General features: G+C 42.1%; 1 protein-coding gene across 4 annotated transcripts in view; it reads left to right on the forward strand.

Moving 5' to 3' along the window:
- DAW1 (dynein assembly factor with WD repeats 1) overlaps positions 1-24,971 on the forward strand; it is a 51,509-nt gene extending 26,538 nt beyond the window's left edge. For 2 of the 4 annotated variants that reach the window (XR_308269.4, XR_014829439.1), the window contains 9 exons: positions 619-718; positions 5,018-5,125; positions 8,374-8,480; positions 9,372-9,474; positions 10,999-11,113; positions 19,152-19,228; positions 21,363-21,525; positions 24,563-24,757; positions 24,866-24,971. Coding sequence is in view for 2 of the 4 variants with exons in the window: in XM_005672265.4 (XP_005672322.1) it covers positions 619-718; positions 5,018-5,125; positions 8,374-8,480; positions 9,372-9,474; positions 10,999-11,113; positions 19,152-19,228; positions 21,363-21,525; positions 24,563-24,597 (808 nt within the window). In the remaining 2 variants the exon portion in view is untranslated. Of the gene's footprint in view, positions 1-618; positions 719-5,017; positions 5,126-8,373; positions 8,481-9,371; positions 9,475-10,998; positions 11,114-19,151; positions 19,229-21,362; positions 21,526-24,562 lie in introns of all 4 variants that reach the window. The other 2 variants (XM_005672265.4, XM_084999229.1) reach the window with 1 other exon arrangement.
- Positions 24,972-27,881: the final 2,910 nt, after the last annotated feature.

Genomic DNA, 27,881 nt, shown 5'->3' on the forward strand with positions numbered 1-27,881 from the left:
TGCGCATATGCCAGTCCCAAACCCTCAATCCATTCCCTGCCCCCACCTGTCCCCTTTGGTAACTGCAGGTTCTTCAAAGTCTGTGAGTCTGTTTCTGTTCTGCCAATAAGTTCATGTGTATCCTTTTTTGGAATAATATAAATATGATTTTCTCAAGGAGACACTCTGGCTAATGTCTCAAAACCTTATCTAGCCATATATTTAACTGGAGTTATATCTTCCATTTGCCTTCTTTCAAATTCAATGTTATCCTTTTCAGTAGATCTACTAACAGAAATTTTCTGCATTTGTACAACTCATATTGCACATTGTTAATTTCCATTTGTTTGTAATTTTCTAAACGATTTTGCCATATTTGTTATGCTCATTAAAAAAGAATTACAATCTTAAACACAATTTACACCTTTAATGTAAAATATTTTAAACATATAAACTGACACTATTCAAAAATTAGAAATTTGTTATCCACAGAGATGTAGGTTTGCTTACTCTTAAAAGTGAGATAAATTTCTGAGTAGATAGAGAGCTTTGTATTACTACAGCTTGTCTTAATTCATTGTATCAAATACTGTGGTTGAATTCATTTTCAAATTCCGTGTATATTTTTTTAAATCTTAGGGACAAAATTGCCACTGGGTCCTTTGATAAGACTTGTAAACTATGGAGTGTAGAAACAGGAAAATGTTACCATACCTTTAGGGGTCATGCAGCAGAAATAGTGAGTATATTTATTTTGTTATGTATATTTTTAATGTTGCCATCTCTTTTGTTTTTGTTTTGTTTTACTTTTTCTTTCTTTTATTTTTTTTTCAATAGACTGTATTTTTTTTAGAGCAGTTTTAGGTAGATAGAAAAACTGGGTGAAAAGAACAAAGATTTCTTACCTACTCCTCCCCTCTTCCCTCTGCAGCATCCCTGGTATCAGCATCCCCACTAGGGTGGTACCTACATTACAAGTGATGAACCTACACTAGCACATCATTCTTTCTTTTTAGGATTCCGTTGTAAAGGTAGTGGTTATAGCTTTATAATTAATTTTAACATCTCTCTGATAATTTTAGTATCTATGTATTATATATGGCAGTATTGACATAATTTACAAACTACTCTAGTTTGATATCTTGCAGATACTGTCAAAGACCCATATCCTGCATTGACTAAGTAGACAAATAACATAAATATATGACTACAATAACCAACCTGACTTTTTCTTTCTCATTGACTTATCTTTTTTTTTTTTTTTTTTCTTTTTACAGCTGCGCCTGTGGCATATAGAAATTCCTGGGCCAGGGTCGAATTGGAGCTGCAGCTGTGGCCTGTTCCATAACCACACTAGATCTGAGCTGCATCTGTGACCTATGCCACAGCTTATGGCAATGCTGAATCCTTAACCCACTGATTGAGGCCAGCAATTGAACTCCCATCCTCACAGAGATAATGTCAGGTCCTTAACCCACTGAACCACAGTAGGAACTCCTTCCTTGACTTGTCTTTAGAGAACTGACTCCGTGAGTGTTGACGGAGTCCTTCAAATAGCTCTTAAAATGACTTTTTTATATCACATAAAATATTTACGCTGATTGATTGTTTTCTGGATATGATTAGTACTCAGATTTGCATGGTTTGATACTCAAAATAGCTTTCACTATTGGGAAGCCCTTGGCCTTGGCCAATTCTGTGTTATATCTTATAACAATTAGTGAGATAATTGGCACCCTATGGAACAGGCAATAGCTTTAAAAATAAACACTCTGCTTATTTTAGGAGTAAAAATGAATTTGTATTCATCCTTCCATTTGATTGTATGTTCACCCAATAGGAGCTCATGCTAAGCTCAAGGTTCTTCGTTAGACACTAGGGATACTGCAGTGAGAAACCGTAACTGACCCTTCAGTGACACACTCTCATAAGCCCTTGTACAGATTAGTTTGGCTGTTCCTCATAACAACCCTAAGGGGTAGGTATTTCCCCATTTTACAGTTGAGGATGCTGAGGCATAAGAGCTTACGTAACTTGCACAAGATCATAAGAAAGACATAATCCTCATTCTCAGAGTGTGCCCATGTTTCTACATTCCCTGTGGCATTTTGAAAAGATTTTCTTTATTTATGGTTCCTAGGAAGACCTTTGTAATATATTTTTTTTTGTAGTCAATAACGTCAATCCAATGAATATTTATTAAGTATTGGACCATGTGAAGCCCTGGCCCATGTGTGTGGGGTGCCAAATAGAATCAGATGTAGTCCATGGCTCCCAGAGATTTTGCTGTAGAGAGAAGAGAGGCATCCATGGATAAGTTTGAAGATGTGCTGTAGGTGGGCTAGAAGTGGGCAGGGGGTTCAGTGAGGGCGGGAGGGAGCTGCCACACCTCCGTGGCCAGGAGAGGCATTCAGGAGACTCTGCAGACAGGTGGCACGTGTGTTCCAGGCAGAGGGAGCTGCCCTGGCAAATGCCCAGAGAAGGTGTGGAACTGTAGTACATGCTCGAGAGCTCAAGTGGCTCTGGGCATCCAGAGCTGCACTTCCCAGCCTTCCCTGCAGGGACAAACATAGAAGGTGCTTGTCTGGATATGCTGAGGGGACAGGGGGGACCCCTGGTGCTGCCCAGCCATCTGCACTAACAGGGTCCATGTCCTGGGACACCTGTAACCCTGCAAAGTCAGATCACAGCCTTTGTGTGACTGAAGTGGGGGAGGCAGGAGAGACCATCCTGTAGGCTGATAGAGGGTCCTGTGTGTTGTGCTAAGGACTTGGGACTCTATCCTGGAGACATTGCCATGCTGCTGAGCCTTGTCAGCTGGGAGGCGGCATGGTCAGCTTTGCTCTGTGAGGACACCACTGTGGCAGTGGGGAAAAGACATGGAACTGGGTAAATTAGAAATATGGGCCAGTGGAGGTGTTCCCGTCATGCCTCAGCAGTAACAAACCTGACTAGTATCTATGAGGATGAGGGTTCAATCCCTGGCCCTACTCAGTGGGTTAGGGATCTGGCATTGCTGTGAGCTCTGATGTAGGTCACAGATGTGGCTCAGATCCCACGTTGCTGTGGCTGTGGCATAGGCCAGCAGCTGAGCTCCCATTCGACCCCTAGCCTGAGACTTCCATATGCTACAGGTGTGGCTCTAAAAAGAAGTTAAAAGTATGGGCCAGTGGGGATCTTGGAGTGCCCCAGCTGAGATGATGAAGGCCAGACGTGAGGCTGGTGGGGAGAATGTGAGAGAGGTTGGGGTTGGTGTTGGGTTAAGACTGGGTTACCAAGTAGATAGATACGTGACATGAAAAAAAGGAAAAAAAAAAAGGTATTTAAGATGATGCCCTGATTTCAGACTTGGGCACCTGGCGGTGCTGTTCACCAAGTCTGTACATAAAAGAGAAGCTGGCTTCTTCATGTGACTCGCATGAATTAGACAGAGTGACACAGTCTCCCTGTGTGATGTCCAAACCAGGGTTTCCCTTCGGCCACGAGGTCTGGGTGAAAGTCACGGATGTGTGATTCACTGGCATCTCCATGGCAACAGAAACCACTGAGCCACTGAAAGTTTCCAAAGGAAAAGATAGAGCATGAGGAAGAGAGTGATGGGATCTTGGGAAGAGGGAAAGGAGAAACTTTTAAAAGATAACAAAAAGAGAGATAAGAAGTAAGAGAAGAAAAGCAGAGCACTGCCACAGCTTTCGAGAGGGAGAAAAATATGGAGAACTCCAGGGAGGTCTCTCTATTGGACGTTTATCCAGAGTGGTTCCAGGAGAGCTGAAGAGTGGGGGATAGGCCAGTGAGGGACAGTAGGCTATTTTCCCAGGGAATTTGGTTGGAAAGGGAAATAGAGAGAGATACAAGAGGGGAACGTGGAGTCAAGGGAGGATTTATTTTATGAGGGAAAGGCTCAAGCGTTGGTGGGTACACTGCCCTGAGGGCTGCAGGGAAGGCATCTTACAAAGGCAAAAGGGTTCCTCTGGAAGGAAAGGAAAGTGAGAGCCAGCAGAGGAAGTTCCCACCTGATGGGTGAGTTTTTTCAGGGACGTGTTAGGAGGCCAAGTTACCTGCTACGGCAGGATGAGGATGGGAGTGGGGGCAAGGATGGAGTGGGGGCAAGGATGGAGCATGGGAGAAGGTCTGAGCCAGAGGCACGTTAACCAAAGTAGGGAGTGATGCTGAGGCCACAGCTGAGGACAGAAGGCACAGATGAGCAGTACCAGTAACCTGCCATGCCATTTTCTTAATCTGCCTTGGCTGACTGGTGAAGTCGAGCAGGCTGACGAACGGCTAAAGTCCCAGATTGATACAAGCTGTTAGGAGTTTTATGAAGGGTGCCATTGAAAGACAGGGTCTAAGGGTGTTGAGGATGCTGGTAGGAGAGATGCTTCCAGATGTCAGTTGAATGGGGATGTTAAACCAAGAGCCAAGAGAGGGTTTACATGCCATGGAAGATATCCTGGGGGTGGGACTTGGTAAGGAAGAGAGAAGGCAGAGTATTAGGAAATGATACCTGGAGATTACTGTGTTGGTAGTGAATCTTCTAGAGAAGGTGGCATCACGGTCAGGGTGTGGCCATGGGAGTCATTATGAAAAGGAGTCCAAGATCGTGGGTCTGGGGGTATTGGATGGATGGCCCCCAAGACGGTCACCTGGGATCAGAACTGAGACGGTGAGCCAATAGGCAGAGCCCTCGGTGATTGACGGGAGTGTGAAGACAGCAACAGAGACAATGCGAGCCAGATGGGAAGAGTCACAAAGGAGCAGGGCTTGGCTTTTGTCTCTGTTCTTCTGTGGTCTGGAAGTGACCAAGGGGAAGCCAGTGCCCCTGCAAGCCTGAGACTGCTGATGTGGGATAACAGCAGCCTCATCTCGGGAAGAGAACACCATAGGACCAGCCTGCAGAGAGACGACTCCTCTCAGCTGGTTATTTTGCTGCATATGTGTACAGAGAACTAGGCTGAATCTGCCAAGGGCGTTGCCCCTTCGAGCTTTTCTATATGAGAATTAACCATTTCTAAAACCTCTCCCATGTCATGTCATTCAGGTGTGTTTATCATTTAATCCTCAAAGCACATTGGTGGCTACCGGAAGCATGGACACAACGGCCAAACTGTGGGATATTCAGAATGGAGAGCAAGTGTGCACTTTAATGGTATGTGCATAAGGTCACCTTCTAGTTTCAGGTTCTCATTAGCTGCTCCTCTGAATAAGCCTCTTTTCTTGTGTTTGTTTTTGTTTGTGTGTTTATTACAAAATGAGCGCTAAGTTAGAAGATGTTTTTGAGCCGTTGGTGTTCAGAGTGCAATGAGAGCGTTCCACTTGGTTTGCTGGCTGTTCCAAAAGACTGAAAGGGACATGCTGGGGAAGCCAGGTGGGCTTTTGATTTTGACCAGCTTCACTCTGTAAGCTGTACCAACTATTGCTTAAAACCTATATGGTCATTGGTCTGGCTAAATGCAAAGTAGGTGGAAGCCAGTACCTTTTGGAAGAGGCAAAACTGGAAACACTTGCCCAAAGATCGATCGATCGATCTTTCTTTCTTTCTTTCTCTCTCTCTCTCTTTTTCTTTTTCTTTCTTTCTTTCTTTCTTTCTTTCTTTCTTTCTTTCTTTCTTTCTTTCTTTCTTTCTTTCTTTCTTTCTTTCTTTCTTTCTTTCTTTCTCTCTCTCTCTCTTTTCTTCCTTCCTTTCTTCCTTCCTTCCTTCCTTCTTTCTTTTTTTCTTTCTTTCCTTCGGAGTTGTGGGCTGCAGTTGCAGCATATGGAAGTTCCCAGGCTAGGGGTCAAATCAGAGCTTCAGGTGCCGGCCTATGCCACAGCCACAACAATGCAGGATCAGAGCTGCATCTGCAACTGATGCCAGAGCTTGGGGCAACGACGGATCATTAACCCCAAGGATTTCTTAAAGGGATGACTGTTAACTCTCTTCTCTTCTAACCTCCAGTCTTAGAAGCCTCCTGTGCTACAGAGTCTGAAATACGGGGGGCAAATGGCAGGAGGTGGCAAGGTGGAAGGACACTGCCTGCAGAGTGGGCGCAGGAGCCCCTGTCTGTCACCACCACACATCCGTCCAGCACCTTCCTATGACTGCTGCCCTCCACTTCTTCCCACCCCAGCCCCAACTACCAGATGTAAAGGGCAATGCCCTGTGGCAGTCAGTGGGAACAGCTGGATGGGAAATCATGTTATCCTTTCAAATTATAAATGGATTTAAGAAATAGAGCCCATTTCCTAGGAGAGATTTTCCTAAGAAAGTTAAAAAAAAAATGGAGTGAAAAAAAAAAAGGAAAAGCAGTGCCTTTAACTAAGAGTTTTCTTTCTGAAATGAGAGCATCCAGCTTTATCAGTAGAAATGCGTCTCCTGATTTTCCTCTTCCTCATTTCTGTGAGTCTCTGCCTCTTCACTGGCTCTTCTTTCAGACAAATGCCTGAGAGCCCTGGAAGGCCTATGTCCTGCTTGGCACACCTCTCTGACACCAGGGAATACGCTTTGTGCCCAGGATTTTCATATTCAGCTCCATTTAATTTTTGTCATTTGGAATCAACCAGGAGTTTAACTTAGTTTATTTATTTTTTTGCCTTTTTGTACTTGTTTCTAGGGCCACACCCATGGCATATGGAGGTTCCCAGGCTAGGGGTCGAGTCGGAGCTACAGCTGCCGGCCTATGCCACAGCCACAACAACACAGGATTGGAGCTGCATCTGCAACCCACACCACAGCTCGCAGCACTGCCGGCTCCTTAACCCACCGAATGAGGCCAGGGATCGAACCCGAAACCTTATGGTTCCTAGTCAGATTTTTTTCTGCTGCACCATAATGGGAACCCCAGGAGTTTAATTTTATTTAATTAATTAATTAATTTATTTTTGTCTTTTTGTCTTTTCTAGGGCTGCTCCTGCGGCATATGGAGGTTCCCAAGCTAGGGGTCGAATCCGAGCTGTAGCCACCTCCCTCCCTATGCCAGAGCCACAGCAACTTGGGGTCGGAGCCTCATCTGCAACCTACACCACAGCTCACGGCCATGCTGGATCCTTAACCCACTGAGCAAGGCCAGGGATCAAACCCGCAACCTCAGGGTTCCTAGTCGGATTCGTTAACCACTGAGCTACGACAGGACCTTCGGCCAGGAGTTTAATTTTAAATGCACTTTTGAATTATGAAAAGAAAGTAATCATGTGAATTTGCTAAAATAGTTGGAAAAACGAGGGCTATGTCCAAGCGTGGTCTACTGCCGAGAGGGGCTCCTTCTTCCCATTGTCCCACACATTTTGATTCATCAGCTGCAGACGGTATCCAGGTGGAAGTCAGGCCAAAGGCCAGGCGTTTATTTATCTATTTCATGTTAAAGCATCATAAGAATTTTCCTTATTAAAACATTATCAGTGTTATTCCACAAGTATCCTGTCTTTGCCCATCACCTATTATTAGCCCATAACGCATACGCTCTTCTTAGCATTTCCAAGACTGAAAGAAGCCCTTTGGTTTCCAACTCACGTCCCTTTTCCTTTTTTTTTTAAAATCAATTATCTTGAGTTGAAATGGACTTACTCCAAGTGTATAAGTCTGTCTTTAAGAGTAAAATTACAGGACTGCGCAGCCACCACCAAAACCTGGCTTGAGAACATTCCCACCATCCCCACAGGAAACGTCGTGCCCCTCGTTTGCAGCATCTCCTTTTTCCCTACAGAGATTTGCCCTTTTCAGCATTTTCTTTTTTTCTTTTCTAAAAAAACTTAATTTAATTTTTAAAAATTTTATTGGAATATCGTTGACTCACAAAGTTGACTCTCAGGCATTTGGCAAAGTAAATGAGTTATGTATCTATCCATTCCTTTTCAGGTTCTTTCCCCAAACAGGCTACCATACAGTCCTGGGTAAATTTCCCTGTGTTGTACAGTGGGTCGCCATCACCTGTCTGTTCCACATGTAACGCCGTGTATGCATCAATCCCGACCCCATAATTTATCCCTGCCGTCTAGTTTCCCTTTGGAAAATACAAGTTTGGTTTCGAAATTTTTGCATCTGTATCTGTTTTGTAAGTTCTATCGCATCATTTCTTTTAGACTCCACACATTAGTGATCTCATTTGACATTTGTCTTTCTCTGACTTACTTCACTTAGGATGATAATTTCTAGGTCCATCCATGTTGCTGTGCATGACATTTTTATGGCTGAATAATATTCCATTTTCTTTATCCATTCCTCTGTCAGTGGACATTTTGGGGGCTTCCATGTCTTGGCTATTGTAAAGAGTGCTGCAGTGAACACTGGGGCGCATGTATCTTTTTGAATTATGTCTTTTCTCCAGATATATGTAGCATTTTCTTTTAGATTATTGGGTTATACACTTGTAGAAATTGTTTTATTTACAGGTATGCATGATGGCATCTGCTCTTTTCTAGGGACATTCAGCCGAAATCATCTCCTTGTCCTTCAACACCTCAGGCGACAGAATCATCACAGGGTCTTTTGACCATACGGTTATAGTGTGGGATGCTGGTACTGGAAGGTAGTCTTGATTTTTAAGAATTTTTTTTAAACCTGGATCAGTAAGAAGACAATCTTTGTTATTTATTAGTTTAATGTTAAATCTGTCAGCTGTGCCTTGGCTTCCATTAGGAATAGGACACGTTAGGAGCAAATGAATTCATTCTTTAATGATAGTTCTGATCCACCAGCAATAGAAGTTTCCTTTGAATTCTAAGCAAATAATGCCAAACAGCTATATAAGAGAAGATTGTTAGCACTAGCCTGGTTATATAGCTATTATTTATTCCATGTACTATGTAATCAAATTTCAATGGCTTGTCATTATGGTAGGCATGGATGTCATGAATAAATGAAATCACAGCTAATGGTCCAAATTTAATTTAGTCCAAGAACTTCAATTTCCTTCCTAATTATTTTTGGTTCTAGTTGCTAAGAAGTTAACTAAATTAGCCTATTTATATTGTAAAACTCCACTCTTGGACTTGTCTGCATTTTGATTGAGAGGTTAATTATCAGGGAAACCAATCAAGATGAACGCAATAAGAAATGAGAACCATGCAAGTTCCTTAGAAGATTGAGGGATGGTTTCAGAACGACCAAGGGGTCCGCCCATCTGGTGTAAAAATATTTCCAGAATTTCACATTACCTTTGTTATTCTTTATCGATGCTTTTCTGTGGTATTATTTTAGGTAATGTTGTTATCTGGGATTGTCTAAAATTTAAGTTTATTTTTGTCAAAATGATATTAGACTCTTGGAGCTATGATCAGGCCATCTTTGTTTGGTCATCGGAGACATTTTGCAAAAACTAAAATTCTGACTCTTATATCAATGGGCTTGACATCATTCTTTGTGCATATATCCTGAATGAAGGCATCTTTCACCAGTCTGAACCATTTCCATCCTGTAGGAAGTTGTATACCTTGATTGGGCATTGTGCAGAGATCAGCAGTGCTTTATTCAACTGGGATTGCTCTCTGATATTAACTGGCTCTATGGACAAAACTTGCATGGTGAGCTTAAGAAATATCTTTGCTTTATAATTCTGTGTCTTTATACTGTGTTAGGTATTAATTGCAACATCAACAGATTTTAAAGTTGCTGTAAAATGAAGGTATTAATTTATCAGTAATAATTGGTAACTTAAAGTTCAAGTTTTTGATCCTCACAGTTTGAAGGAATTATTATGTAAAACAGCTTTAATGGATTCAAATGTATTAGAAAGGTATTATTATTATATTTTTTCTTTTTTTTTTGTCTTTTTAGGGCCGCACCTGCGGCATATGGAGGTTCCCAGGCTAGGGGTCCAATTGGAGCTGTAGCCGCTGGCCTACACCTACACCACAGCTCATGGCAACGCCAGATCCTTAACCTACTGAGCGAGGCCAGGGATCGAACCTGCAACGTCATGTTTCCTAGTTGAATTCATTTCCACCGCTCCATGATGGAAACTCCCTATCATTATTTGTTAATCTTTTTAAGGCTGCATCTGCAGCATATGGAAGTTCCCTGACTAGGGGTCAAATCAGAGCTGTAGCTGGAGTCTATGCCACAGCAATGGCAACACTAGATCTGAGCCACAGCTTGCAGCGAAGCCAGATCTTTAACCCACTGATCGAGGCCAGGGATCAAACCCTCATCCTCATGGATACTAGTTGGGTTTGTTACTGCTGAGCCACAACGGGAACTCCCAAAAGATATTTTTAAAGGCACATTATTATTATTATTATTATCATCATCATTTTGCCTTTTTTTTAGGGCCACACCTGCTGCATATGGAGGTTCCCAGGCTAGGGGGTCAAATTGGAGCCGTAGCTGCCATCCTACACCACAGCCACAGCAATGCCGAATCTGAGCTGCGTCTGTGACCCACACCACAGCTCATGGCAACGCTGGATCCTTAACCCACTGGATGAGGCCAGGGATCAAACCCGCCCCCTCATGGATCCTAGTCGGGTTCATTTCCACTGAGTCACAATGGGAACTCCTAAAGGCACATTATTTTTAATGTCCTCTATTCTTTTATCAAACTTTGATTAGCGTGAACCTCAAGAAGTTTCAACACAATGCCTCCCTGCCTTTAAGTTTCAGTTCTTAAGAGCTTATGCTCTGGAATTATTATTAGATATATAGAATGTATACCAAATGTATTATAATCTTAATATACTTTCCATTTTCTAGCAGTATAGTTTTAGATCAAGCTCTTTATCATTTAATGGCCTTCCTATGAAAAGAGGGCACTTCACTTTAAACAGTGAAACATGTGCTTTGAGATTTTTTCCTACTATGATGATAGATTTGTACCACCCATTCTAAATGTCTGCCTTTGATCTTCTCTGTGTCCAAAGTATGCCTTGTTAGATGGTTGGCTGTTGTCTCTGGTCATGAATCAAGGTAAAATGAACTAATGTGAACCTTTGACGCATGATTTTGGCACAGTTATTTGACCAGCCATAAACATGTCATACTTCTGGCCATCTTCGCACTGTAGACAGGAAATCATGCTCTTCATACTTTTCCTTGGTTTTAAATTGCAGCTGTGGGATGCTACAAATGAAAAATGTGTGGCAACATTGACGTGCCATGATGATGAAATACTGGACAGCTGTTTTGATTACACCGGAAAGCTTATTGCAACGGCTTCAGCCGATGGTCGGTAATCTGTACATTTAATTTGTGGAGACATTTATGTTTTGTTTGATAAACACATGTGCTTCTGCATCATGGGTCATCTCCCTGATGACCAGCTGTGCCGGAAAATGCATGTGCCTCATCCCTACGATGTCCATGTATGTCACTACACTCTGTCTGTATCAGATTCCTGATACTGTAGAGTGTCTGCATCACCTCCTTGACAGCCACATATGATGCTAAACTAGAGCTTCCCCATGTCCTTCATAACCCTGTCTATTGGTGCATCTTGGGCCATCTTCCTGATGATCACTTATTACACCGCATGTTGTTCTCATCAGCTAAACTGCCATCAGTGGTGTAAAAACAAATCTTTTTTTTTGTCTTTTGTCTTTTGAGGGCCACACTTGCAGCACATGGAGGTTCCCAGGCTAGGGGTCGAATCAGAACTGCTGCTGCTAGCCTATGCCAGAGCCACAGCAACACCAGATCAAAGATGTGACTGCGACCTACACCACAGCTCACGGCAACGCCGGATCCTTAACCCACCAAGCGAGGCCGGGGATCACACCCGCAACCTCATGGTTCCTAGTCGGATTCGTTTCTGCTGCGCCATGACAGGAACTCCCTGTATTGTCTCCTTTTAACCACCTGTGCTGCTCTAGAAAGTCTGGCAAATCTTCCTGATGAATATATCTAATGCTGTGCCTTCCATCATCTTCTTGATAACCACTTATGAGTCTACACTATGTCTCATCTTACTGATAACCATGGGCTGGTGCTACTCTGTGTGCCTCCATTCTATGAAGTCCAAAAACGATGCTGCAAAGACCTGTGTCATTTCTCTGTTGACCACATATGCCATTATATCACATCTATCTCACCCCCCAGGATCCATGCTACATTATATCTCTTTGAAAGTGATGTGTTGTTCTATGCTGTGTTCTCATCCACTCCTTTAAAGCCATGTTTGATGCTATGCCATTTCTGCATCCTTGACAACTACTTAGACATGGTAACGTCTATGTTATTTCTTTGGTGACAACACATCACACTACACTATGTCCGCTTCATCGCCTGGTCACTGAGTGACTGCATTGTGCACACATCATCTTCCTGATGACCAGGGGGACACCATGCCATTTATATCATCTTCTAGATGACCATACATGATAATAATCACATCATATTTTCTTAAAAACCACGTATGATATTACGGTATACAGATCTTGTGGTCTAGCTGCATCATCTCCTTGATTGCCACCGGTGATATATACTTTGTCTGCATCATCTCCTTAGTAACCACATATGATGCAATAATAGGACTCACCTTGGTGACAGAGATGTATGATGCTGTCCTGTGAATGCATCATCTCATTAAAAACCACATGTAATGCTGTATGATGTCTGTATCATCTCACTGACTACTGTCTGTATTGGAACACTGTATATACATCATGTCCTGGTTGATAATTGAGGATACCAAACCATGGGTCATCCTCATGACAACCACATACTCTTGACAAGCATGTAAGACACTACACAATTTATGCATCATTCCATGACGACATTTTAATACACTATAATAAGCCCATGTCATACCCTTGATAGCCATGTGTGATACTATGCTATATCTGCACCGTCTCCTTGACAACCACATATCATGCTGCACTCCAGCTGCATCATCCCCTTGGCAAGCATATGTGATATTATACTAAGCATATGTCATCTCATGATATCATAGAATCATATGTGATGCTATTTTATGAGTCATCACCTTGACAATAAAATATGATGCTGTACTATGTATCATCTTCCTGAAGACTACAGGTCAATGCTACCACATACCTATATCATTCACTCTGGCAGGACAAAGTGGCATGGTGCAAGATTTCATCATGCTACTCAGAATGGCCTGCAATTTAAAATTTATGAATTATTTATTTCTGAAAATTTCCATTTAATATTTTTGGACTGCAGTTGACTATTGAGTGCAAGTAACTGAAACTGCAGAAAAAAACCACAGATAAAGGGGGACTACTGTAGAGTGCTGGGGTATGTCTCCTTCTTGGTCTTGATAACCATAAGTATGCTGTATTATATAGGTCGATTTCCAGTCACCGTGTTTGATGTCCACATCGTTTCTTTGAACATATCATGTGAGATGCACTGATTATGTCTTTTTCTTATAACCATGCATAATGTTATGTTATTTCAAGATTAATTGCTAGACAATAACCTCTGAATACCTATAGTGTCTGATCTCCTTGGTAACCATGTATAATGCTATCTCTTTTATAACAACATATGATGCTATATATCTATATATCTGCATATTGAATTATCATCTTGATGACAGTTTACAGCCCTACTCATTGCCTATGTCGTGACCCTGTTATTGGGCATGATGCTACAATATAGCTGCCTCATTTCCTCAATAAGTATATGATGCTATACTATGTGTACTTTATCTCCTTCATAACCACCTGTGATGTTATTATAAGTTTGCTCATTTTTGCTGAAACCTCATATGATGCAATTCTCTGCTTCATCTCCTTGATAACCACATAATTCTAAATTATTCACAAATCCTCTCCTTCATAACTATTTATGATAGTATATTGTGGATCCAAGAGGAACATATCTGATGCTCTATTTTATGTGTATTATGTCATTTTCTTGAAATCCATGTATAACGCTATAGTATACACCATCTCTTTACTACCACTTATGATGTTACACTATGTCTGTATCAAGTGTTTGATAACCATCTCTCATACTCAATTGTGTCATGTCCTTTATAACCACACAGTGTTGCACTGTGTTTGCATCACCTCTGCCGAGATCACTTACGTCCCTATACCACGTCAGTATTTTCTTCCTGATGACCACGTGTGGCACTGGATTATGTCTGCCTCATCTCCCTGACGACTATGCATGATGATATGTTGTGTATCCTCCTCCTGGTCTTCCTGACCAGGCATCATACTACCTTAGAGCAGACTCATCACCTAGGGAAAGACCTGTAATGCTGCAGTATGTTTCATCACCTCCTTGAAAGCCACCTTTGATGCACAACCATATCTGTCTATTCTGCCCTATGACCACTTGATGCCAGTGTGTGTTTTGTGGTGCCTTTGGTGACAGTGTCTACCATGTCTCCACCATCTCCTGACCACTGGTAATATTCCACACAACGTATGTATCGTCTCTTTGACTGGGTAGGGTGCTTCACTGTGTATGTATCATCATCTTGCTGACCATGTATGACAGTACTCCATGCCTGCCTAATCTTGTTCTAGACTAAGTATGATGCTACACTCTATGTGTGTCATCCTTTTATGACCGTGTGTGATACTGTCTCTTATCTGTACATATTTAATCAGCATGCATGGTAACGTACATCATACCTCTGATGACCCCATATATTACACTACCTCCTATAGCCCCTTTATGATGCGACACTCTATTTACACGTGTCACTGATGATCACATGTGTTGCTACACCACATCTGTACCATCTCTGGTGATTCCGAATGACACAACAGTGTCTGAGTCATCATGCGGAGCTGTATGCCACTAAACTGTGTCTGTGTACTCTCAAGACATGTTGGATTCTTGACTGTGTTGTGTCATCTCTTCTAAGTGTACACGATGCCACAGATGTACACCTCTGCGTGATCCTACAGTGTCTTTCTCTCTCTGACTTACTTCACTTAGTTTGAGAGTCTATGTTATTGTGAATGGCATCATTTTGTTCTTTTTATGGCTGAGTAGTAATCTTTTTTTTTTTTGCTGTAATTTTCATAATTCTTCATTGACTGGTTGCTGAGTAGTATTCTATTGGGTATATGTACCACATCTTCTTAATCCAATCGTCTGTTGATGGACATTTAGGTTGCTTCCATCTCTTAGTTATTGTGAATAGTGCTGCTCTGAACGCAGGGGTAAATGCATCTTTTTGCATTACAGTTTTGTCCAGGACATATACCCAGGAATGAGATTGCTGGATCATATTGGGTCAACTTTTTGATAACTGAGTATGGAGCTATAAGACATTTCATCTCACTACTTCTCTTTATCACGACGTAGTACACTCAGTTCTGTCAACTATCTGTGATACTACACAGTCTGTCATATACTTGATAATCACATACAGTGCTACACTGTATCTATTTTCTCTTCCTGATAACCACATATAATGCTATACAGCCATCTGCACCGTGTCTTTGAAAACTCTTTATGATGTTATGCTAGAGATCACTTCACCGAGGATGATTTATGATGCTATACTATGTGTCATCTTCTTGACAATTGCCTATGATGATATATTATTTCTGCATTATTTCCCAACTATTTTTGATGTTCCATAATGTCGGTCACATATTTTCTTATCGATATGTGTGATACTAAAATGTTTTTGCCACCTCCTTGACAACCATGTATGATACAACAGTATGTTTTAATTATCCCACTGATAACCATGTATGGCACTGTATTGTATCTGTGTCATCATCATGAAAGCTGAATCTGATACTATACCATGTCCAATCTTCTTCCTGACAACAATGTATGGTTGTATACTCTGCATCATTTTCTTGACAATTAATAAATGAAGTTATACCATATCTACATCATTTTAAAAATAATTATGAGTGCTGCTATGCTATGAATTATCTCGCCTATGGCATTATATGAGGCAAAGCTACATATGCAAAATCCGCTTGACAGGCACATGGGATGCTATATTATCCCTGCATTAACTTTTTCATAACTATGTATGATATTTAAACTATGATTTTTCTCCTTGATAATCCCACATCATGAATGTGTAAGTTCATGCCATCTCCTTGAAAACTGAGTGTCATGCTAAACCATGTCTGTATCCTTTCCTTGACAACCATGTGTAGTGCTACCCTATTTTGCAACATTTCCTAGACAACCGTGCGTGATAATATAGTTTATTTCATGTCCATGATGGCAAGGTATGGTGCTGCAATATATCTGTATCATCTGCTGATGACCACATATGTTGCTACACCGTGTATGTGCCACCTCCTTATAGTTCCCAGACAACTCTACACTATGTCTCCATTGTCTGCTTGATGGCATGTTTGATGCTACCCTACGTCTTTTCATCTCCTTGAGGACCACACATCATGCTATATTACAGCTGCATTATCTCTTTGATATCCTCACACAGTGCACACTCTGTCTATACTAACATTCTGACTGCTGTCTGTGATCCTGCATTACATCTGGATCATCTTATTAATAGTCATGTATCATGCTACGTTATATCTGTCTCATCTCCTTGATTCTAAACTATGTCCATGTCATCTTTTTTTTGGGGGGGGGCGCCGTGCCTGCGGCATATGGAAGTACCCTGGCTAGGGGTTGAATTGGAGCTACAGCTGCCAGTCTACACCACAGCCACAGCAGCTCAGGATCTGAGCCATGTCTGCAGTGTTCACCACAACTTACGGCAACACTGGATCCTTAACCCACTGAGCAAGGCCAGGGATGGAACCCACCTCCTCATGGATACTAATTGGGCTCATTACTGCCAAGCTACAATGGGAACTTCCCACGTCATCTTCTTATCAATAATGTATGACACTACATCATAACGCATGTGTCTAAGTCATCTCTGTGTTGAACGTGTGTGATGCTCTATCTGCATCATCTGATGAGCACATCTGGCCCTAAACCATGTCTGTGCCATCTCCCTCATGGCCACGCATGACGCTATCCTATGTCTTCATTAGCTCTGTGATAACCACATGTGACATATTATATCTGTATCACCCCTTGTGCATGCCTATCATGTTACTCTCTCTGTCACTGACCTGACAACAGCAGTAAGCCTCCGCTCTGTCTATGTCACCTCTCTCTTAATCACATATAATGCTACATAAATGTTTAATTCTCTTAACCACCATATGAGACCTTATCATGCTTGTGTAAATTCCTTAATAGCTATTTAAGAAATTCTGGCAAAGATAGAATGCTTTTTCCAGGAATGACTTGTTCACTTGTTCTTTGACTGTATTTGTTCCTGTGACTAACATATAAATAATTACTTTGTGTTATAATCAGTTGTAGAATTTTGCTAGGGATTCATTTTAATTACACATTCTTTATTGTTTCTTCCCTTTAAAAATTGTATTTGCACGCATATCTTACTCATAAGGACTTTTCAAAGATGATCCTTTGATTTTATATACATGCTCTTTTTATATCCTGGAATATAAACACCCTAAATCTGGAGAATTTTATTCTTTGAAGTAGCTACTTATTTTTTCATCTTCTTACAGATCTCGGCTTTTACAATCATTCCCTAACTATACTTAATCTGCCCTTTTCCTTTTAAATATCACACTCATTTATACAAAAAAATCTATTCATTAAATATATATGGAGGACCGAATTTGTGCCAGGAATTGTTTTAAGAATATAGGATATAACAAAGGACAAAAGACAGGAATCTCTTCCCCTGGGAGCTTACAAAGGGGGGGAGAATGAACTATTATACCATAGGTATGTTTTAGAATATTAGGTTATACAGAATGTTTGACCCTATTCTTTTCCTTGTTTGATAACAGATTACTGCCCCCCAAACCCTTTTTTTCTTTTGTTTTATAAACCTCTTCTCATTCTATGCCCCCCTTAGAAGTCTTGGTGTTTAGAGCAATCTTTTTTATTTATTGTTGTTCTTTGCTCTTCATTCTCTTCTTCAAATCGGGTCTCATGCTATAGAGTTAGCTACCTGTGCAGCTACACATCTCTTTCTCTGTATGTACCACCTTTTTCATCATCGGTGGAGTTACTCTCAAGGCTGAATTTTGGGGGGTGTCTTATTCATATTTCTCTCTTTAGAAAGTTGTAATGTCAAGCTTTATCATTTTTGTGTTGTCAGAAGTTTAAAAACACTTTTGTAAAATTTAAAGTATTAATATATGCTGGATATTTCTATCATATTGAAAAACTCTTAAAAACAAGTAGGTCACTTTTCTTTAAGGCTTTTGAAATGTCCAACTAAAAAGCAGGTTTTATATTTTAATCATAGTAATTCTAAAATAGCATTCTTTGTCTACTTCCTCCCAAAGTTGACATTGTCAGAAAGGTAAGTAAAAAATTTATTAAGATTTTTTCTCCAAAAGAAAAGTAAAATCAAAACCCCTATCCTTGCGAATTTTACCTTGATGTAATGCTATAACTGTGATAAGAAAGCATCCTTCACTTGGCCAGATAAACTAATTTTTTTTTCTGGCAACAATTTCACTCTTTCCGTTTTTCTCCTTCTATGCTTGTTTAACTCCTCTATTCCTTAATTTCAAGGAAATGTATATACTACTTCATCCATCTATCCATCCATCCACCCATCATCCATCCATCTCTCCATCTGTCCATTCATTTATCTATCGTTCTATCCATCCATCCACCCATCATCCATCCTTCTCTTCATCCATCCATTTATCTATCATTTCATCCATCCATCCATCCATCCATCCATCCATCTATCCTCTATCTACTTATTGAGTGTTTATTACAATCTTGGCACTTCTAGGAACTGAAGATACAATGGGAACAAACCATCCTATCAGCCCTTACTGCTGAAAAGGTTTCCTAGTGCTCGAACTTTGTTCATGGAGTACTGTCTCCTGTTCCTTCTCAGGAAGGCCTCTTGGATCTTTTGTAACCTTAGACTCATATTTTCTGAATGATGTTAAGTCTTTCTGTTTATTTCATCATCAACCTCTCAAAACTTTAATTCTCCTTTTTCCCCTTAAATTCTCTTTTTGATTCCTTTCTTCCTCCTCCCCTCTGTCTTGGAACCCCGAATTCCTTCTAATAAGCTCAGGACTAGAGAGAGGCTCCTTTTCACCCTCTTCCTGCAGTGGGACCAGTTTGCATTTATGGTATTCAGTGGCTGGTTCTCACCGCAGGCAAGAAGAAGCCCACACAGATATTCAGATAAGTCAAGGCATGTGGTTCAAAGTTCTGCATTTTAGATATATATATATATATATATATAATCTCCACTCTTCTCACAAAGGAACAGCAAGAGTATTCAGTGCAGCCACAAGAAAATGCATTACCAAGTTGGAAGGCCATGAAGGTGAAATCTCAAAGGTGAGCAGCAATTTATTATTGTTGGTGCAATTTTTTTATTTTCAAAAAAATAGGCAGCAAGCTTGGTGTAAATAGGTCTGTTGGTACCAAGGGTACTAAGGTTTGATTTCTTTCTAGAAATCAGCTACCTAGAGACTTTATTTTTAAATGGGTCTTCAAACTCAGCATAATAAATGAATTCCAAAACCTTTTACAAAGTATAAAGTAGCATTCTCCTCAGCATTCAGCAAAAGATTCAGTCAGCTAAAAATACTTATTAAAGCTATTCAGAAGCTTATGAAGTACTCTTCCTGTTTTAGTAAACACACAATTTTATGCAAAAAACATGCTGTGCAGCAAATACCAAGTGTCCTGGAGATGCGATGCAATTGAGGATATAGTTCCTGGGAATACTAAATGCTTAACACAGATAAAAATGGCATGTTTTGAGACCTGAAACCTGTCTTTTAGGGTTTTATATAAACTCTGCCCCAAATCACAGAGCAGGGGCCACCCAGTTGGTGATCTGAGGTTTGGCTGTGTCCTCAGAAAACTGTCGTGAAGGCTGGACCAGTGCATCTCGCCCAACAGCTCAGCCCACTTCCTCGGGCTCCTAGTCTCATACCTGAGACCCATTTGCTTGTTCCTTGTAAAATATCAGCTTGGTGGTTTCAGGTTTCTGCATGCACCCCTGGGACCCCAGGACCACCCCCTGCTGTGCCCGCTCCCTCCACCCCACCCCCGCTGCCTGCCTCTGCACCTGCTCCTGGTGGCCATTGCCCTCCTGCCCATCAGGGTTGGTCTCTGGGACAATGCAGGGGACATAGTCTCCAAAGGCTGGGAGGCCTTGGGAACTGGCAGGAAGGGGGATGGGTGTGTGGAGGTGGGAGACAGGCTGAGAGAGCCCAAACCATGTTTCTGAGTGTCTGGTGTATCACATTCCACAAGCACACGTTTGTGTGTGTATATGAATGGCAAGAGTTCTCAATCTCTCTATTATCGCATTCTATGCTTATTAATGATTGATATATTCCTTACTAAATTGCCATCCAGGAATGGTATTTCTGTGGGTGCCTAGCTAAGGTACTCATTTATTCCTTCATTTAGTAAATGCTTTTGGAGATCAGCCAAAGGCATTGTGCTGCGCCCTGGTGACACCTTGATAGAAAAAAGCCACGGCCTTGGGACTTGCCCTCATGGAACGTCCAATCACAGGGGAAGGTGCTCAAATCATCAACTTCTGATGACTTAGAAAAGGTTAAAAGCATGATGTTCAGAGGAACTGACGGCTAACAGTTGTCTTTGCTCTTCAGATATCAGGTGGCAAGGCTTGGCACCTGGGGGCTGTCAGAACGTGTTTGTGAAAAGTGCTGTAATTTAAGTAGCAATAGACAAAGTCCTCCCTCATAGGCCCTGACATTCTGTGATGCAGATTGAAGGAGGCCCCCTATGCTTTTGATGACAGAAAGTTGGTTTGCAGAGGCGACGTTGAGCTTTGGGTGTGAGGACACCTGACTTGTGTCTCGCCCACACCAGGGCCCTGGCTCTTTGTTTGCAGGGAGAGCTTGGCGTCAGGAAACTTTGGAAAGAAGCTGCACGGGGACACACATTAGAAGATAAGAGAGCTTTGGGCTTTACCCTTAGAGTTGTGTGTGAGGGGTAGGCCATCAAACTTTACCGTCTACATTTTAATTTTCATGTATTGGTCCCTGTAAGATTTTTCCCACCATGAAGGAGCGGTTCTTCATAAGAGTAAATACCAGAATGGGGAGGTGACAGGTACTTAGGAATGTCCCCTTTTTGCTAATTAAAAATATATTGGGAAGTTATTAAAAATATATTGGGGAGTTCCTGTTGTGGTGCAGTGGAAACGAATCCAACTAGCATCCATGAGGATGGGGTTTGATCCCTAGTCTGGCTCAGTGGCTTAAGGATCCGGTGTTGCTCTGAGCTGTGGTGTAGGTCACAGATGTGGCTCAGGTCTGGTGTTGCTGTGCTGTGATGTAGGCCAGCAGCTACAGCTCCAATTCCACCCCTAGCCTGGGAACTTCCATATGCTGTGCGTGTGGTCCTAAAAAGCAAAAAAAAAAGAAAAAGAAAAAATTGGGAATCAAGTTACACAAACCTATGATCATTTTTTCTTTGTGGTTTGTAGATTTCCTTCAATCCCCAAGGGAACCGTCTCCTCACCGGCAGCGCTGACAAAACGGCCAGAATCTGGGATGCCCAGACGGGTCAGTGCCTCCAGGTTCTCGAAGGACACACAGATGAGATCTTTTCCTGTGCTTTCAACTATAAAGGCGACATAATCATCACAGGTAGGGGAGCAGTCAACGCCATCGACTCAGTTTCCCTTTTAAGGTTGGAAACTATCAGGGAGTTCCCGTCGTGGCACAGCGGAAACGAAGCTGACTAGGAACCATGAGGTTGCGGGTTCAATCCCTGGCCTCGCTCAGTGGGTTAAGGATCTGGTGTTGCCGTGAGCTGTGGTAGGTCGCAGATGCAGCTTGGATCTGTCATTCCTACGGCTGTGGTGTAGGCTGGCGACCACAGCTCCGATTCAACCCCTAGCCTGGGAACCTCCATATGCCACAGGTGCGGCCCTAAAAAGACAAAAAAATAAAAAAATAAATTGGAAACTATCAAACCATTAGAGTCCCAGCTGAATACCAGACGGAGTCCACCCCCATTCCACTCCTTTCCCCCAGGTCCCTGGCTCGTCTTGGTATTTTCTCTGTCCATTATCCAATGCAGTTTTAGTTGCATTGCACAACCACAGGCGTGAGCTCTGTCACTGGCTGTAAGGCTCTGTGAATTCTGAATTGCAGTTGCTCCAGACAAAGTAAGAATTCGGTAGTCTGTTTAGTATATTTCTGCAGGCAGCGTCCATCTGATGGTTACTATTCAGTGGATGGACTAAGCATTCGTCACTAAGGTAAGTCAGGACCTGATTCTCCACAGTGGGATTGAGAGCCCTTTCGAGATTTATCTTTTGGGCAAAATTGTTTTATCCTTGGAAGTCCCCTCATAATGCATTAATATTTGGGGAAAAGAACACATATGGAGTATTTATCAACCCTTAACGATTTACTGTGAATTAACACTATTAGCAATATTGTATAAGGACCGGACTGAGATCAGGTTAATTTAGATTGTGGGAAAGAGAGCAAATGACAAGCATATGGCAGAATGTCACCACGGTGCCTCTGGAGCCACCCTGGCAGAGAGTGGAACGTGACAACAGTGTGGGGTAGGGAAGCCCTCAAGGGCACAGAAGAATGAATCTGACTAACCTCAGGGATTCCCATCATGCTGAGAAAAGCTTTTTTTTTTTTTTTTTTTTTTTTTTTGTCTTTTTAGGGCCACACCCGAGGCATATGGAGGTTCCCAGGCCAGGGGTCGAATCAGAGCTGTAGCCACCAGCCTACACCAGAGCCACAGCAACGCCAGATCCGAGCAGAGTCTGCGACCTACACCACGGCTCATGGCAACACTGGATCCTTAATCCCCTGAGTGAGGCCAGGGATCAAACCCACAACCTCATGCTTCCTAGTTGGATTCATTAACCACTGAGCCACGACGGGAACTCCGAGAAAAGCTTTAAACTGCTTAACTGGTCCAGTAAGTTAAGTGTCACATACACAAAGGTGGCTTTATATATTGACTGGTTAGGTAGCTTCCTAATCCTATAACTTCAGAGATGCTGAGAATAGTCTCCCCTTTTGCCCTAAAAACCCCTCCCCCTTCTACCTCATTATGGATAGTTTCAAAAAGGATAGATTACTTTCTTTGGGCTGATGATTGGCAAGTGTTACTAAAATGTACATACCCCTAATACCATAATAAATAATGTTAAATCCTTTCTCACCATGAGGAAAGAGGTGGGAGGCTGTGAAGGGAAGCACAGAAGCTGGAGCTGGTTTGTCGCAAGACTAGCCTTTCCTAGTCCAGCCAGTTCAAGTTCAGCCAGTGCAGCTCTGTATTACCTGTCCCTTAACCACAGAAGACCCTGGAGAACTTAGGGAAGGCACATTAGTTGTTTGTGCCTTGTTTTAGTGCTGGCCCCTGAAAATGTCTTTGCTCTTTTAAGATATTGATTTATTTAGTGTTTTCCAAGGCTCCAAAGTGCTAAATACTGTCTTGCTCCAAGAAGGTGCCTCTGAGAATGGGGGCCGGAGGTTGGGGGTGGTGGCGACACGTCTGCTTGCCATCAGCAGAGCACTTTGTTCCAATCGATCTGCCCTATTTTCTCGGCAGAGCCCGGTGTGATTAACTGCATGCATTTTTTAATGGACTGCCTGAGGGTTTAGAATCACAAAACGGAAGGAAACTGTCCAGTCTGGTCACGACACTTTTAAAAATATGAGGTGCCTGTGGGTAGAATGTGCAATGTTCACGGCCCTTCCCAATCTGTGCCGCCCCCACACGTCTTATACCGACGCTGGGTGCCTGGCCCCCGAGGGTGAGAGAACCAGAGGCCCAGCCCGGCTCTGTACCAGGTGGTCATTTCTGCAGAGAGAATGCGAAGGGCGCCCCCTTGCGGGGAAGAGTGTCTGTCACAGTCGTGGGGAGGGCGGGCCATCAGATTTCACACTTTGACGATGAGAAAGATCTACTGACATCCTGAAACGTTCCAAAGTGGAAAGTGCGGGAGTTCCCACTGTGGCTCAGTGGTTAACAAACCCGACCAGGATGAGGACTCGGGCTGGATCCCCGGCCTTGCTCAGTGGGTTAAGGATCCGGCGCTGCCGTGAGCTGTGGTGTAGGTCACAGATGTGGCTTGGATCCTGTGTTGCTGTGGCTGTGGTGTAGGTCATCAGCTACGGCTCCGATTTAACCCCTAGCCTGGGAACCTCCATAGGCTGCATGTGCGGCCCTAAAAAGACAAAAAAGACCAAAAAAAAAAAAAAAAAAAAAAAAAAGAAAAAGAAAAAGAAAAACACCGCAAAGTGGAAGGTGCTTCCTCCTCATCAGCCAATCACTCAAACCTAGACATGTTCAAAGTCACCGTCTTTCCTCTTGGTAACCACGTGTGGGGAGGGGGAGGGGTAATAAGCAGAGGGATGGCTGCAGTGGTTGTATTCTCCGGACGTCTCCACTTCTAAGATGCCATGGATCTTGCGGGTGCGAGTAGAATGTGAAGTTGCCCAATTTGTGACCGACGTTCAAAAAAATAAAAATAAAAGATTGCAACTCCCCAAACGCCTGAGCTGCTGGGGGGCTCTGCAGCTGGACACTCAGACGCCAGCACGTTGTGTGCACTGATGATTGGCAAGGACCTAGAAGACGTCAACCTGTAAACAGAGAGAGCGCTAAGTGAATAAGGAAAAACTAACTGTGCATTTGCTTTATTAGGCAGCAAGGATAATACCTGTAGGATATGGCGTTGACTGAAGAAAGCCAGTCGAGGGGGAACCTTACCAGCCGCGGTGATGAACGCCTGGAGCGTCCCAGACAGCCAGCTCTCTTGCTATTTCCTGTTTTCTCTTTTCCCCCCAAATCGACCATCTGTACACGGTCCTTAGCTTCACAGACAGAACATTAAAGCTGGTAAAGTTACATCATTCCTTGATATTATTGGACGGAGAGGACAGGAACAAGCATACTGTTTGGCACATGTCACTGGTTCTTTCAGTTGTTTTCTTTTCTCGATGGCAGGATGACGCCGCGAAACGAAACCAGAGGAATTTAACGATGTGTCTTCTCGAGTCTACTCTGAAGGCAAATTATCATAATTTCTGCTCAATAAAGTTTGGAGAGAAAACTGCTGGTGACTTTGCATGTCTATACTTACCATGTATGTTTTCTTTCTTGTGATGAGAACTTTAATGAGCTCCCCTTCCAGCAGCTTTCCAATACGCAGTACAGTTTTATTAACGAGAGCCCCCATGCCCTACGTTACATCTCCACTGCCGATTTATTTATTTATTTATTTATTCATTTATTGTCTTTTCTCAGCATATGGAGGGTCCCAGGCTAGGGGTCGAATCGGAGCTGTAGCCACCAGTCTACGCCAGAGCCGCAGCAACGTGGGATCTGAGCTGCGTCTGCGACCTACACCACAACTCATGGCAAGATCGGATCCTTAACCCACGAAGCGAGGTCAGGGCCCGAACCTGCAACCTCATGGTTCCTAGTCAGATTTGTTAACCACTGGACCATGAGGGGGAACTCCCTGATTTATTTTATAATTAGAATTTTGTACCTTTTGACCCCCTGCACCATTTTGCCTCTGTTCTCTGTATGAGTTCAGTGTTTTTTTTTTTTCTAGATTCCACATATTAGTAAGATCACATGGCATTTATCATTCTCTGTCCGATTATTCTTTCTCCACTTGATTTATTTCATTTAGTCTAATGCCCTCAAAGTTCACCTAAGTTGTAGCAAATGGCAAGAGTTATTTTCCTTTTCATGGCTGAGTAGTATTTCTCTCTCTCTCTCTCACTCTGTGTACACCACATCTTTTCTTCTTTAACCTTTTTTCCATTTTGCTATTGTAAATAATATTGTAATGAGCATAGGGGTGGCTATATCTTCTCCAGCTGGTGTTGCTGTTTTCTTCAGATAAATACCCAGAAGTGGAATTGCTGAATTATACAGTAGTTCTGGTTTTAATTTTTTTTGAGAAACTTCCATATTATTTTTCATACCAGTTGCAGCAATTCACATTTCAGCATTTTCTTTTTTTGGGGGGGGCGCACAGATGTAGGTTTGGAATTTGATTGGAAGTTTTATTATTTATTGTTATTTTACTTTTTGCAGCTCAGAATGAGAGAGGCAAACTAGGATAGAAGTTTAAGCTTCCTTCCCTCATATTCAAGAGTATAACTACCCCCTTTTCCTCCAGAGAACAAGTTGAGAACATGCACTGAATAAAATTATGGCAGCATGTAGGGAAAGTAAAATGGCTTTCATTTAATAGCACATATATTCTGGATTCAGTAGGCTTAAAAAAAATGTAGACAGGCTTTTCTCTGAGGGGAAGGTAAGCAGAATTCAGACTGTTGAATTTAAAAATATGGATGGGAGTTCCCATTGTGGCTCAGCAGGATAAGAACCTGACATAGTATCTGTGAAGACGAGGGTTCGATCGATCGCCTTGCTCACTGGGTTAAGGATCCGGTGTTGCGGTGAGCTGTGGTGTGGGTCACAGATGCAGCTTGAATCTGGTTTTGCTGTGGCTCTGGTGTACCGCTCTGATTCGACCCCTAGCCTGAGAACGTCTATCTGCTGCAGATGCAGCCCTAAAAAGACAATAAATAAATAAATAAATAAATAAATAAATAAATAAATAATAAAGGGGAGTGTCATGGGTGAGGTAGCCTGGTTCCTTATCTGATTGTTTAGCTGGTATCCGTGTCATACAGCTGGCATTGCATTTATTCAGGATGGATGTCTTTGAAATGCATGCCTATGCAAGCAAACGCTTGCTATCAGGCTCTTTCCCTATGAACACCCACTTAATTGTCATCTGGAGTACCGTGGGGTACACTGAAGTGTGTGTGTTGGGGGTCTGGAGTCAGAGCGCCTGTATATATGTTCTCATTCCAAAGCTTAATTCTTGGGCAAGTTAACTCACTACTTTGTCTCAGGTTTTTGACCTGGAAAGTGGTGATAATAGTAGTTTTTCTTTTGAAGATTAGGAATTCCTGGCACATAAGAAGCATGAGGATCTATATTTGCTATTGTGATGATCTATAATTTAGCAGTCATCTTTTATAAAACCTGGTTCATAAATGAACACTTTTTTTTTTCAGGATCAAGAACAGTGTGGTTTATTCAGAAATCATAGTCAAAATATAACTCGGTGTATTAAAGTTATCCTAAAAGTGTAAACCACATTTTAATCAATTCAATTACAATTTAAGAGTCTTGGAATAATTGTCCCTTAAAGGTTTTCTGTTGAATGGAGGAGCTGAGATGTGAGGTGTGAGGAGATCAATGATATAGACTTTTTTTTTTTTTTTTTTTTTTTTGCTTTTTAGGGCTGCACCCGAGGGCTATGGAGGTGCCCAGGCTAGGGGTCAAATCAGAGCTACAGCTGCCGGCCTTATGCCACAGTCACAGCACCATGGGATCCAAGCCACATCTGTGACCTCCACCACAGCTCACGGCAACCCCGGATCCTTAACCCACTGAGTGAGGCCAGGGATCGAACCTGCATCCTCATGGGCACTAGTCGGATTTGTTTTCACTGTGCCACAGCTGGAACTCCAAAATAGGTGATTGTGGTCTAATCTATCCTCAGATATTTAGATTTCATATAGGGTTTTATGAAAGGGAATTGCTGTCCCAGAAATGGAATGTCTTTTCTAACAACTCATGTCTGAAACTGCAGAAGCTCAGCCTTCAGCATGACGCCTGATTTAAAGACAAAATAAATGTTTTGCACTAACCACTGTTTTCATACATGGAAATCTTACCTTGCAATAATATTTTAGTTTAAATTGTAAGTCAATTTATTATGTTTTCCTATTGTTTCTATTACTCTTGAGACGATTTACCTTTTTGGGTCTCTAAAGGAATGAAAGTTGAAGTTAAAAAAAAGGCTATTAAAGAGACATATTCCACTAAAAGATATATTCATTAAAAAAAAAGACTTGTAAACTGACTCTACCTGCAATCATTTTAGTTATTTTACCAAGATTATTTCATATTTTGTTTAATTCAGCTT

Source organism: Sus scrofa, chromosome 15 (genome assembly GCF_054392235.1).
Source record: "Sus scrofa isolate SSC_HxYL_T2T_F1_AM1 chromosome 15, Sscrofa_HxYL_maternal_Yorkshire_Landrace_v2.0, whole genome shotgun sequence".
NCBI classification, from domain to species: Eukaryota; Metazoa; Chordata; class Mammalia; order Artiodactyla; family Suidae; genus Sus; species Sus scrofa.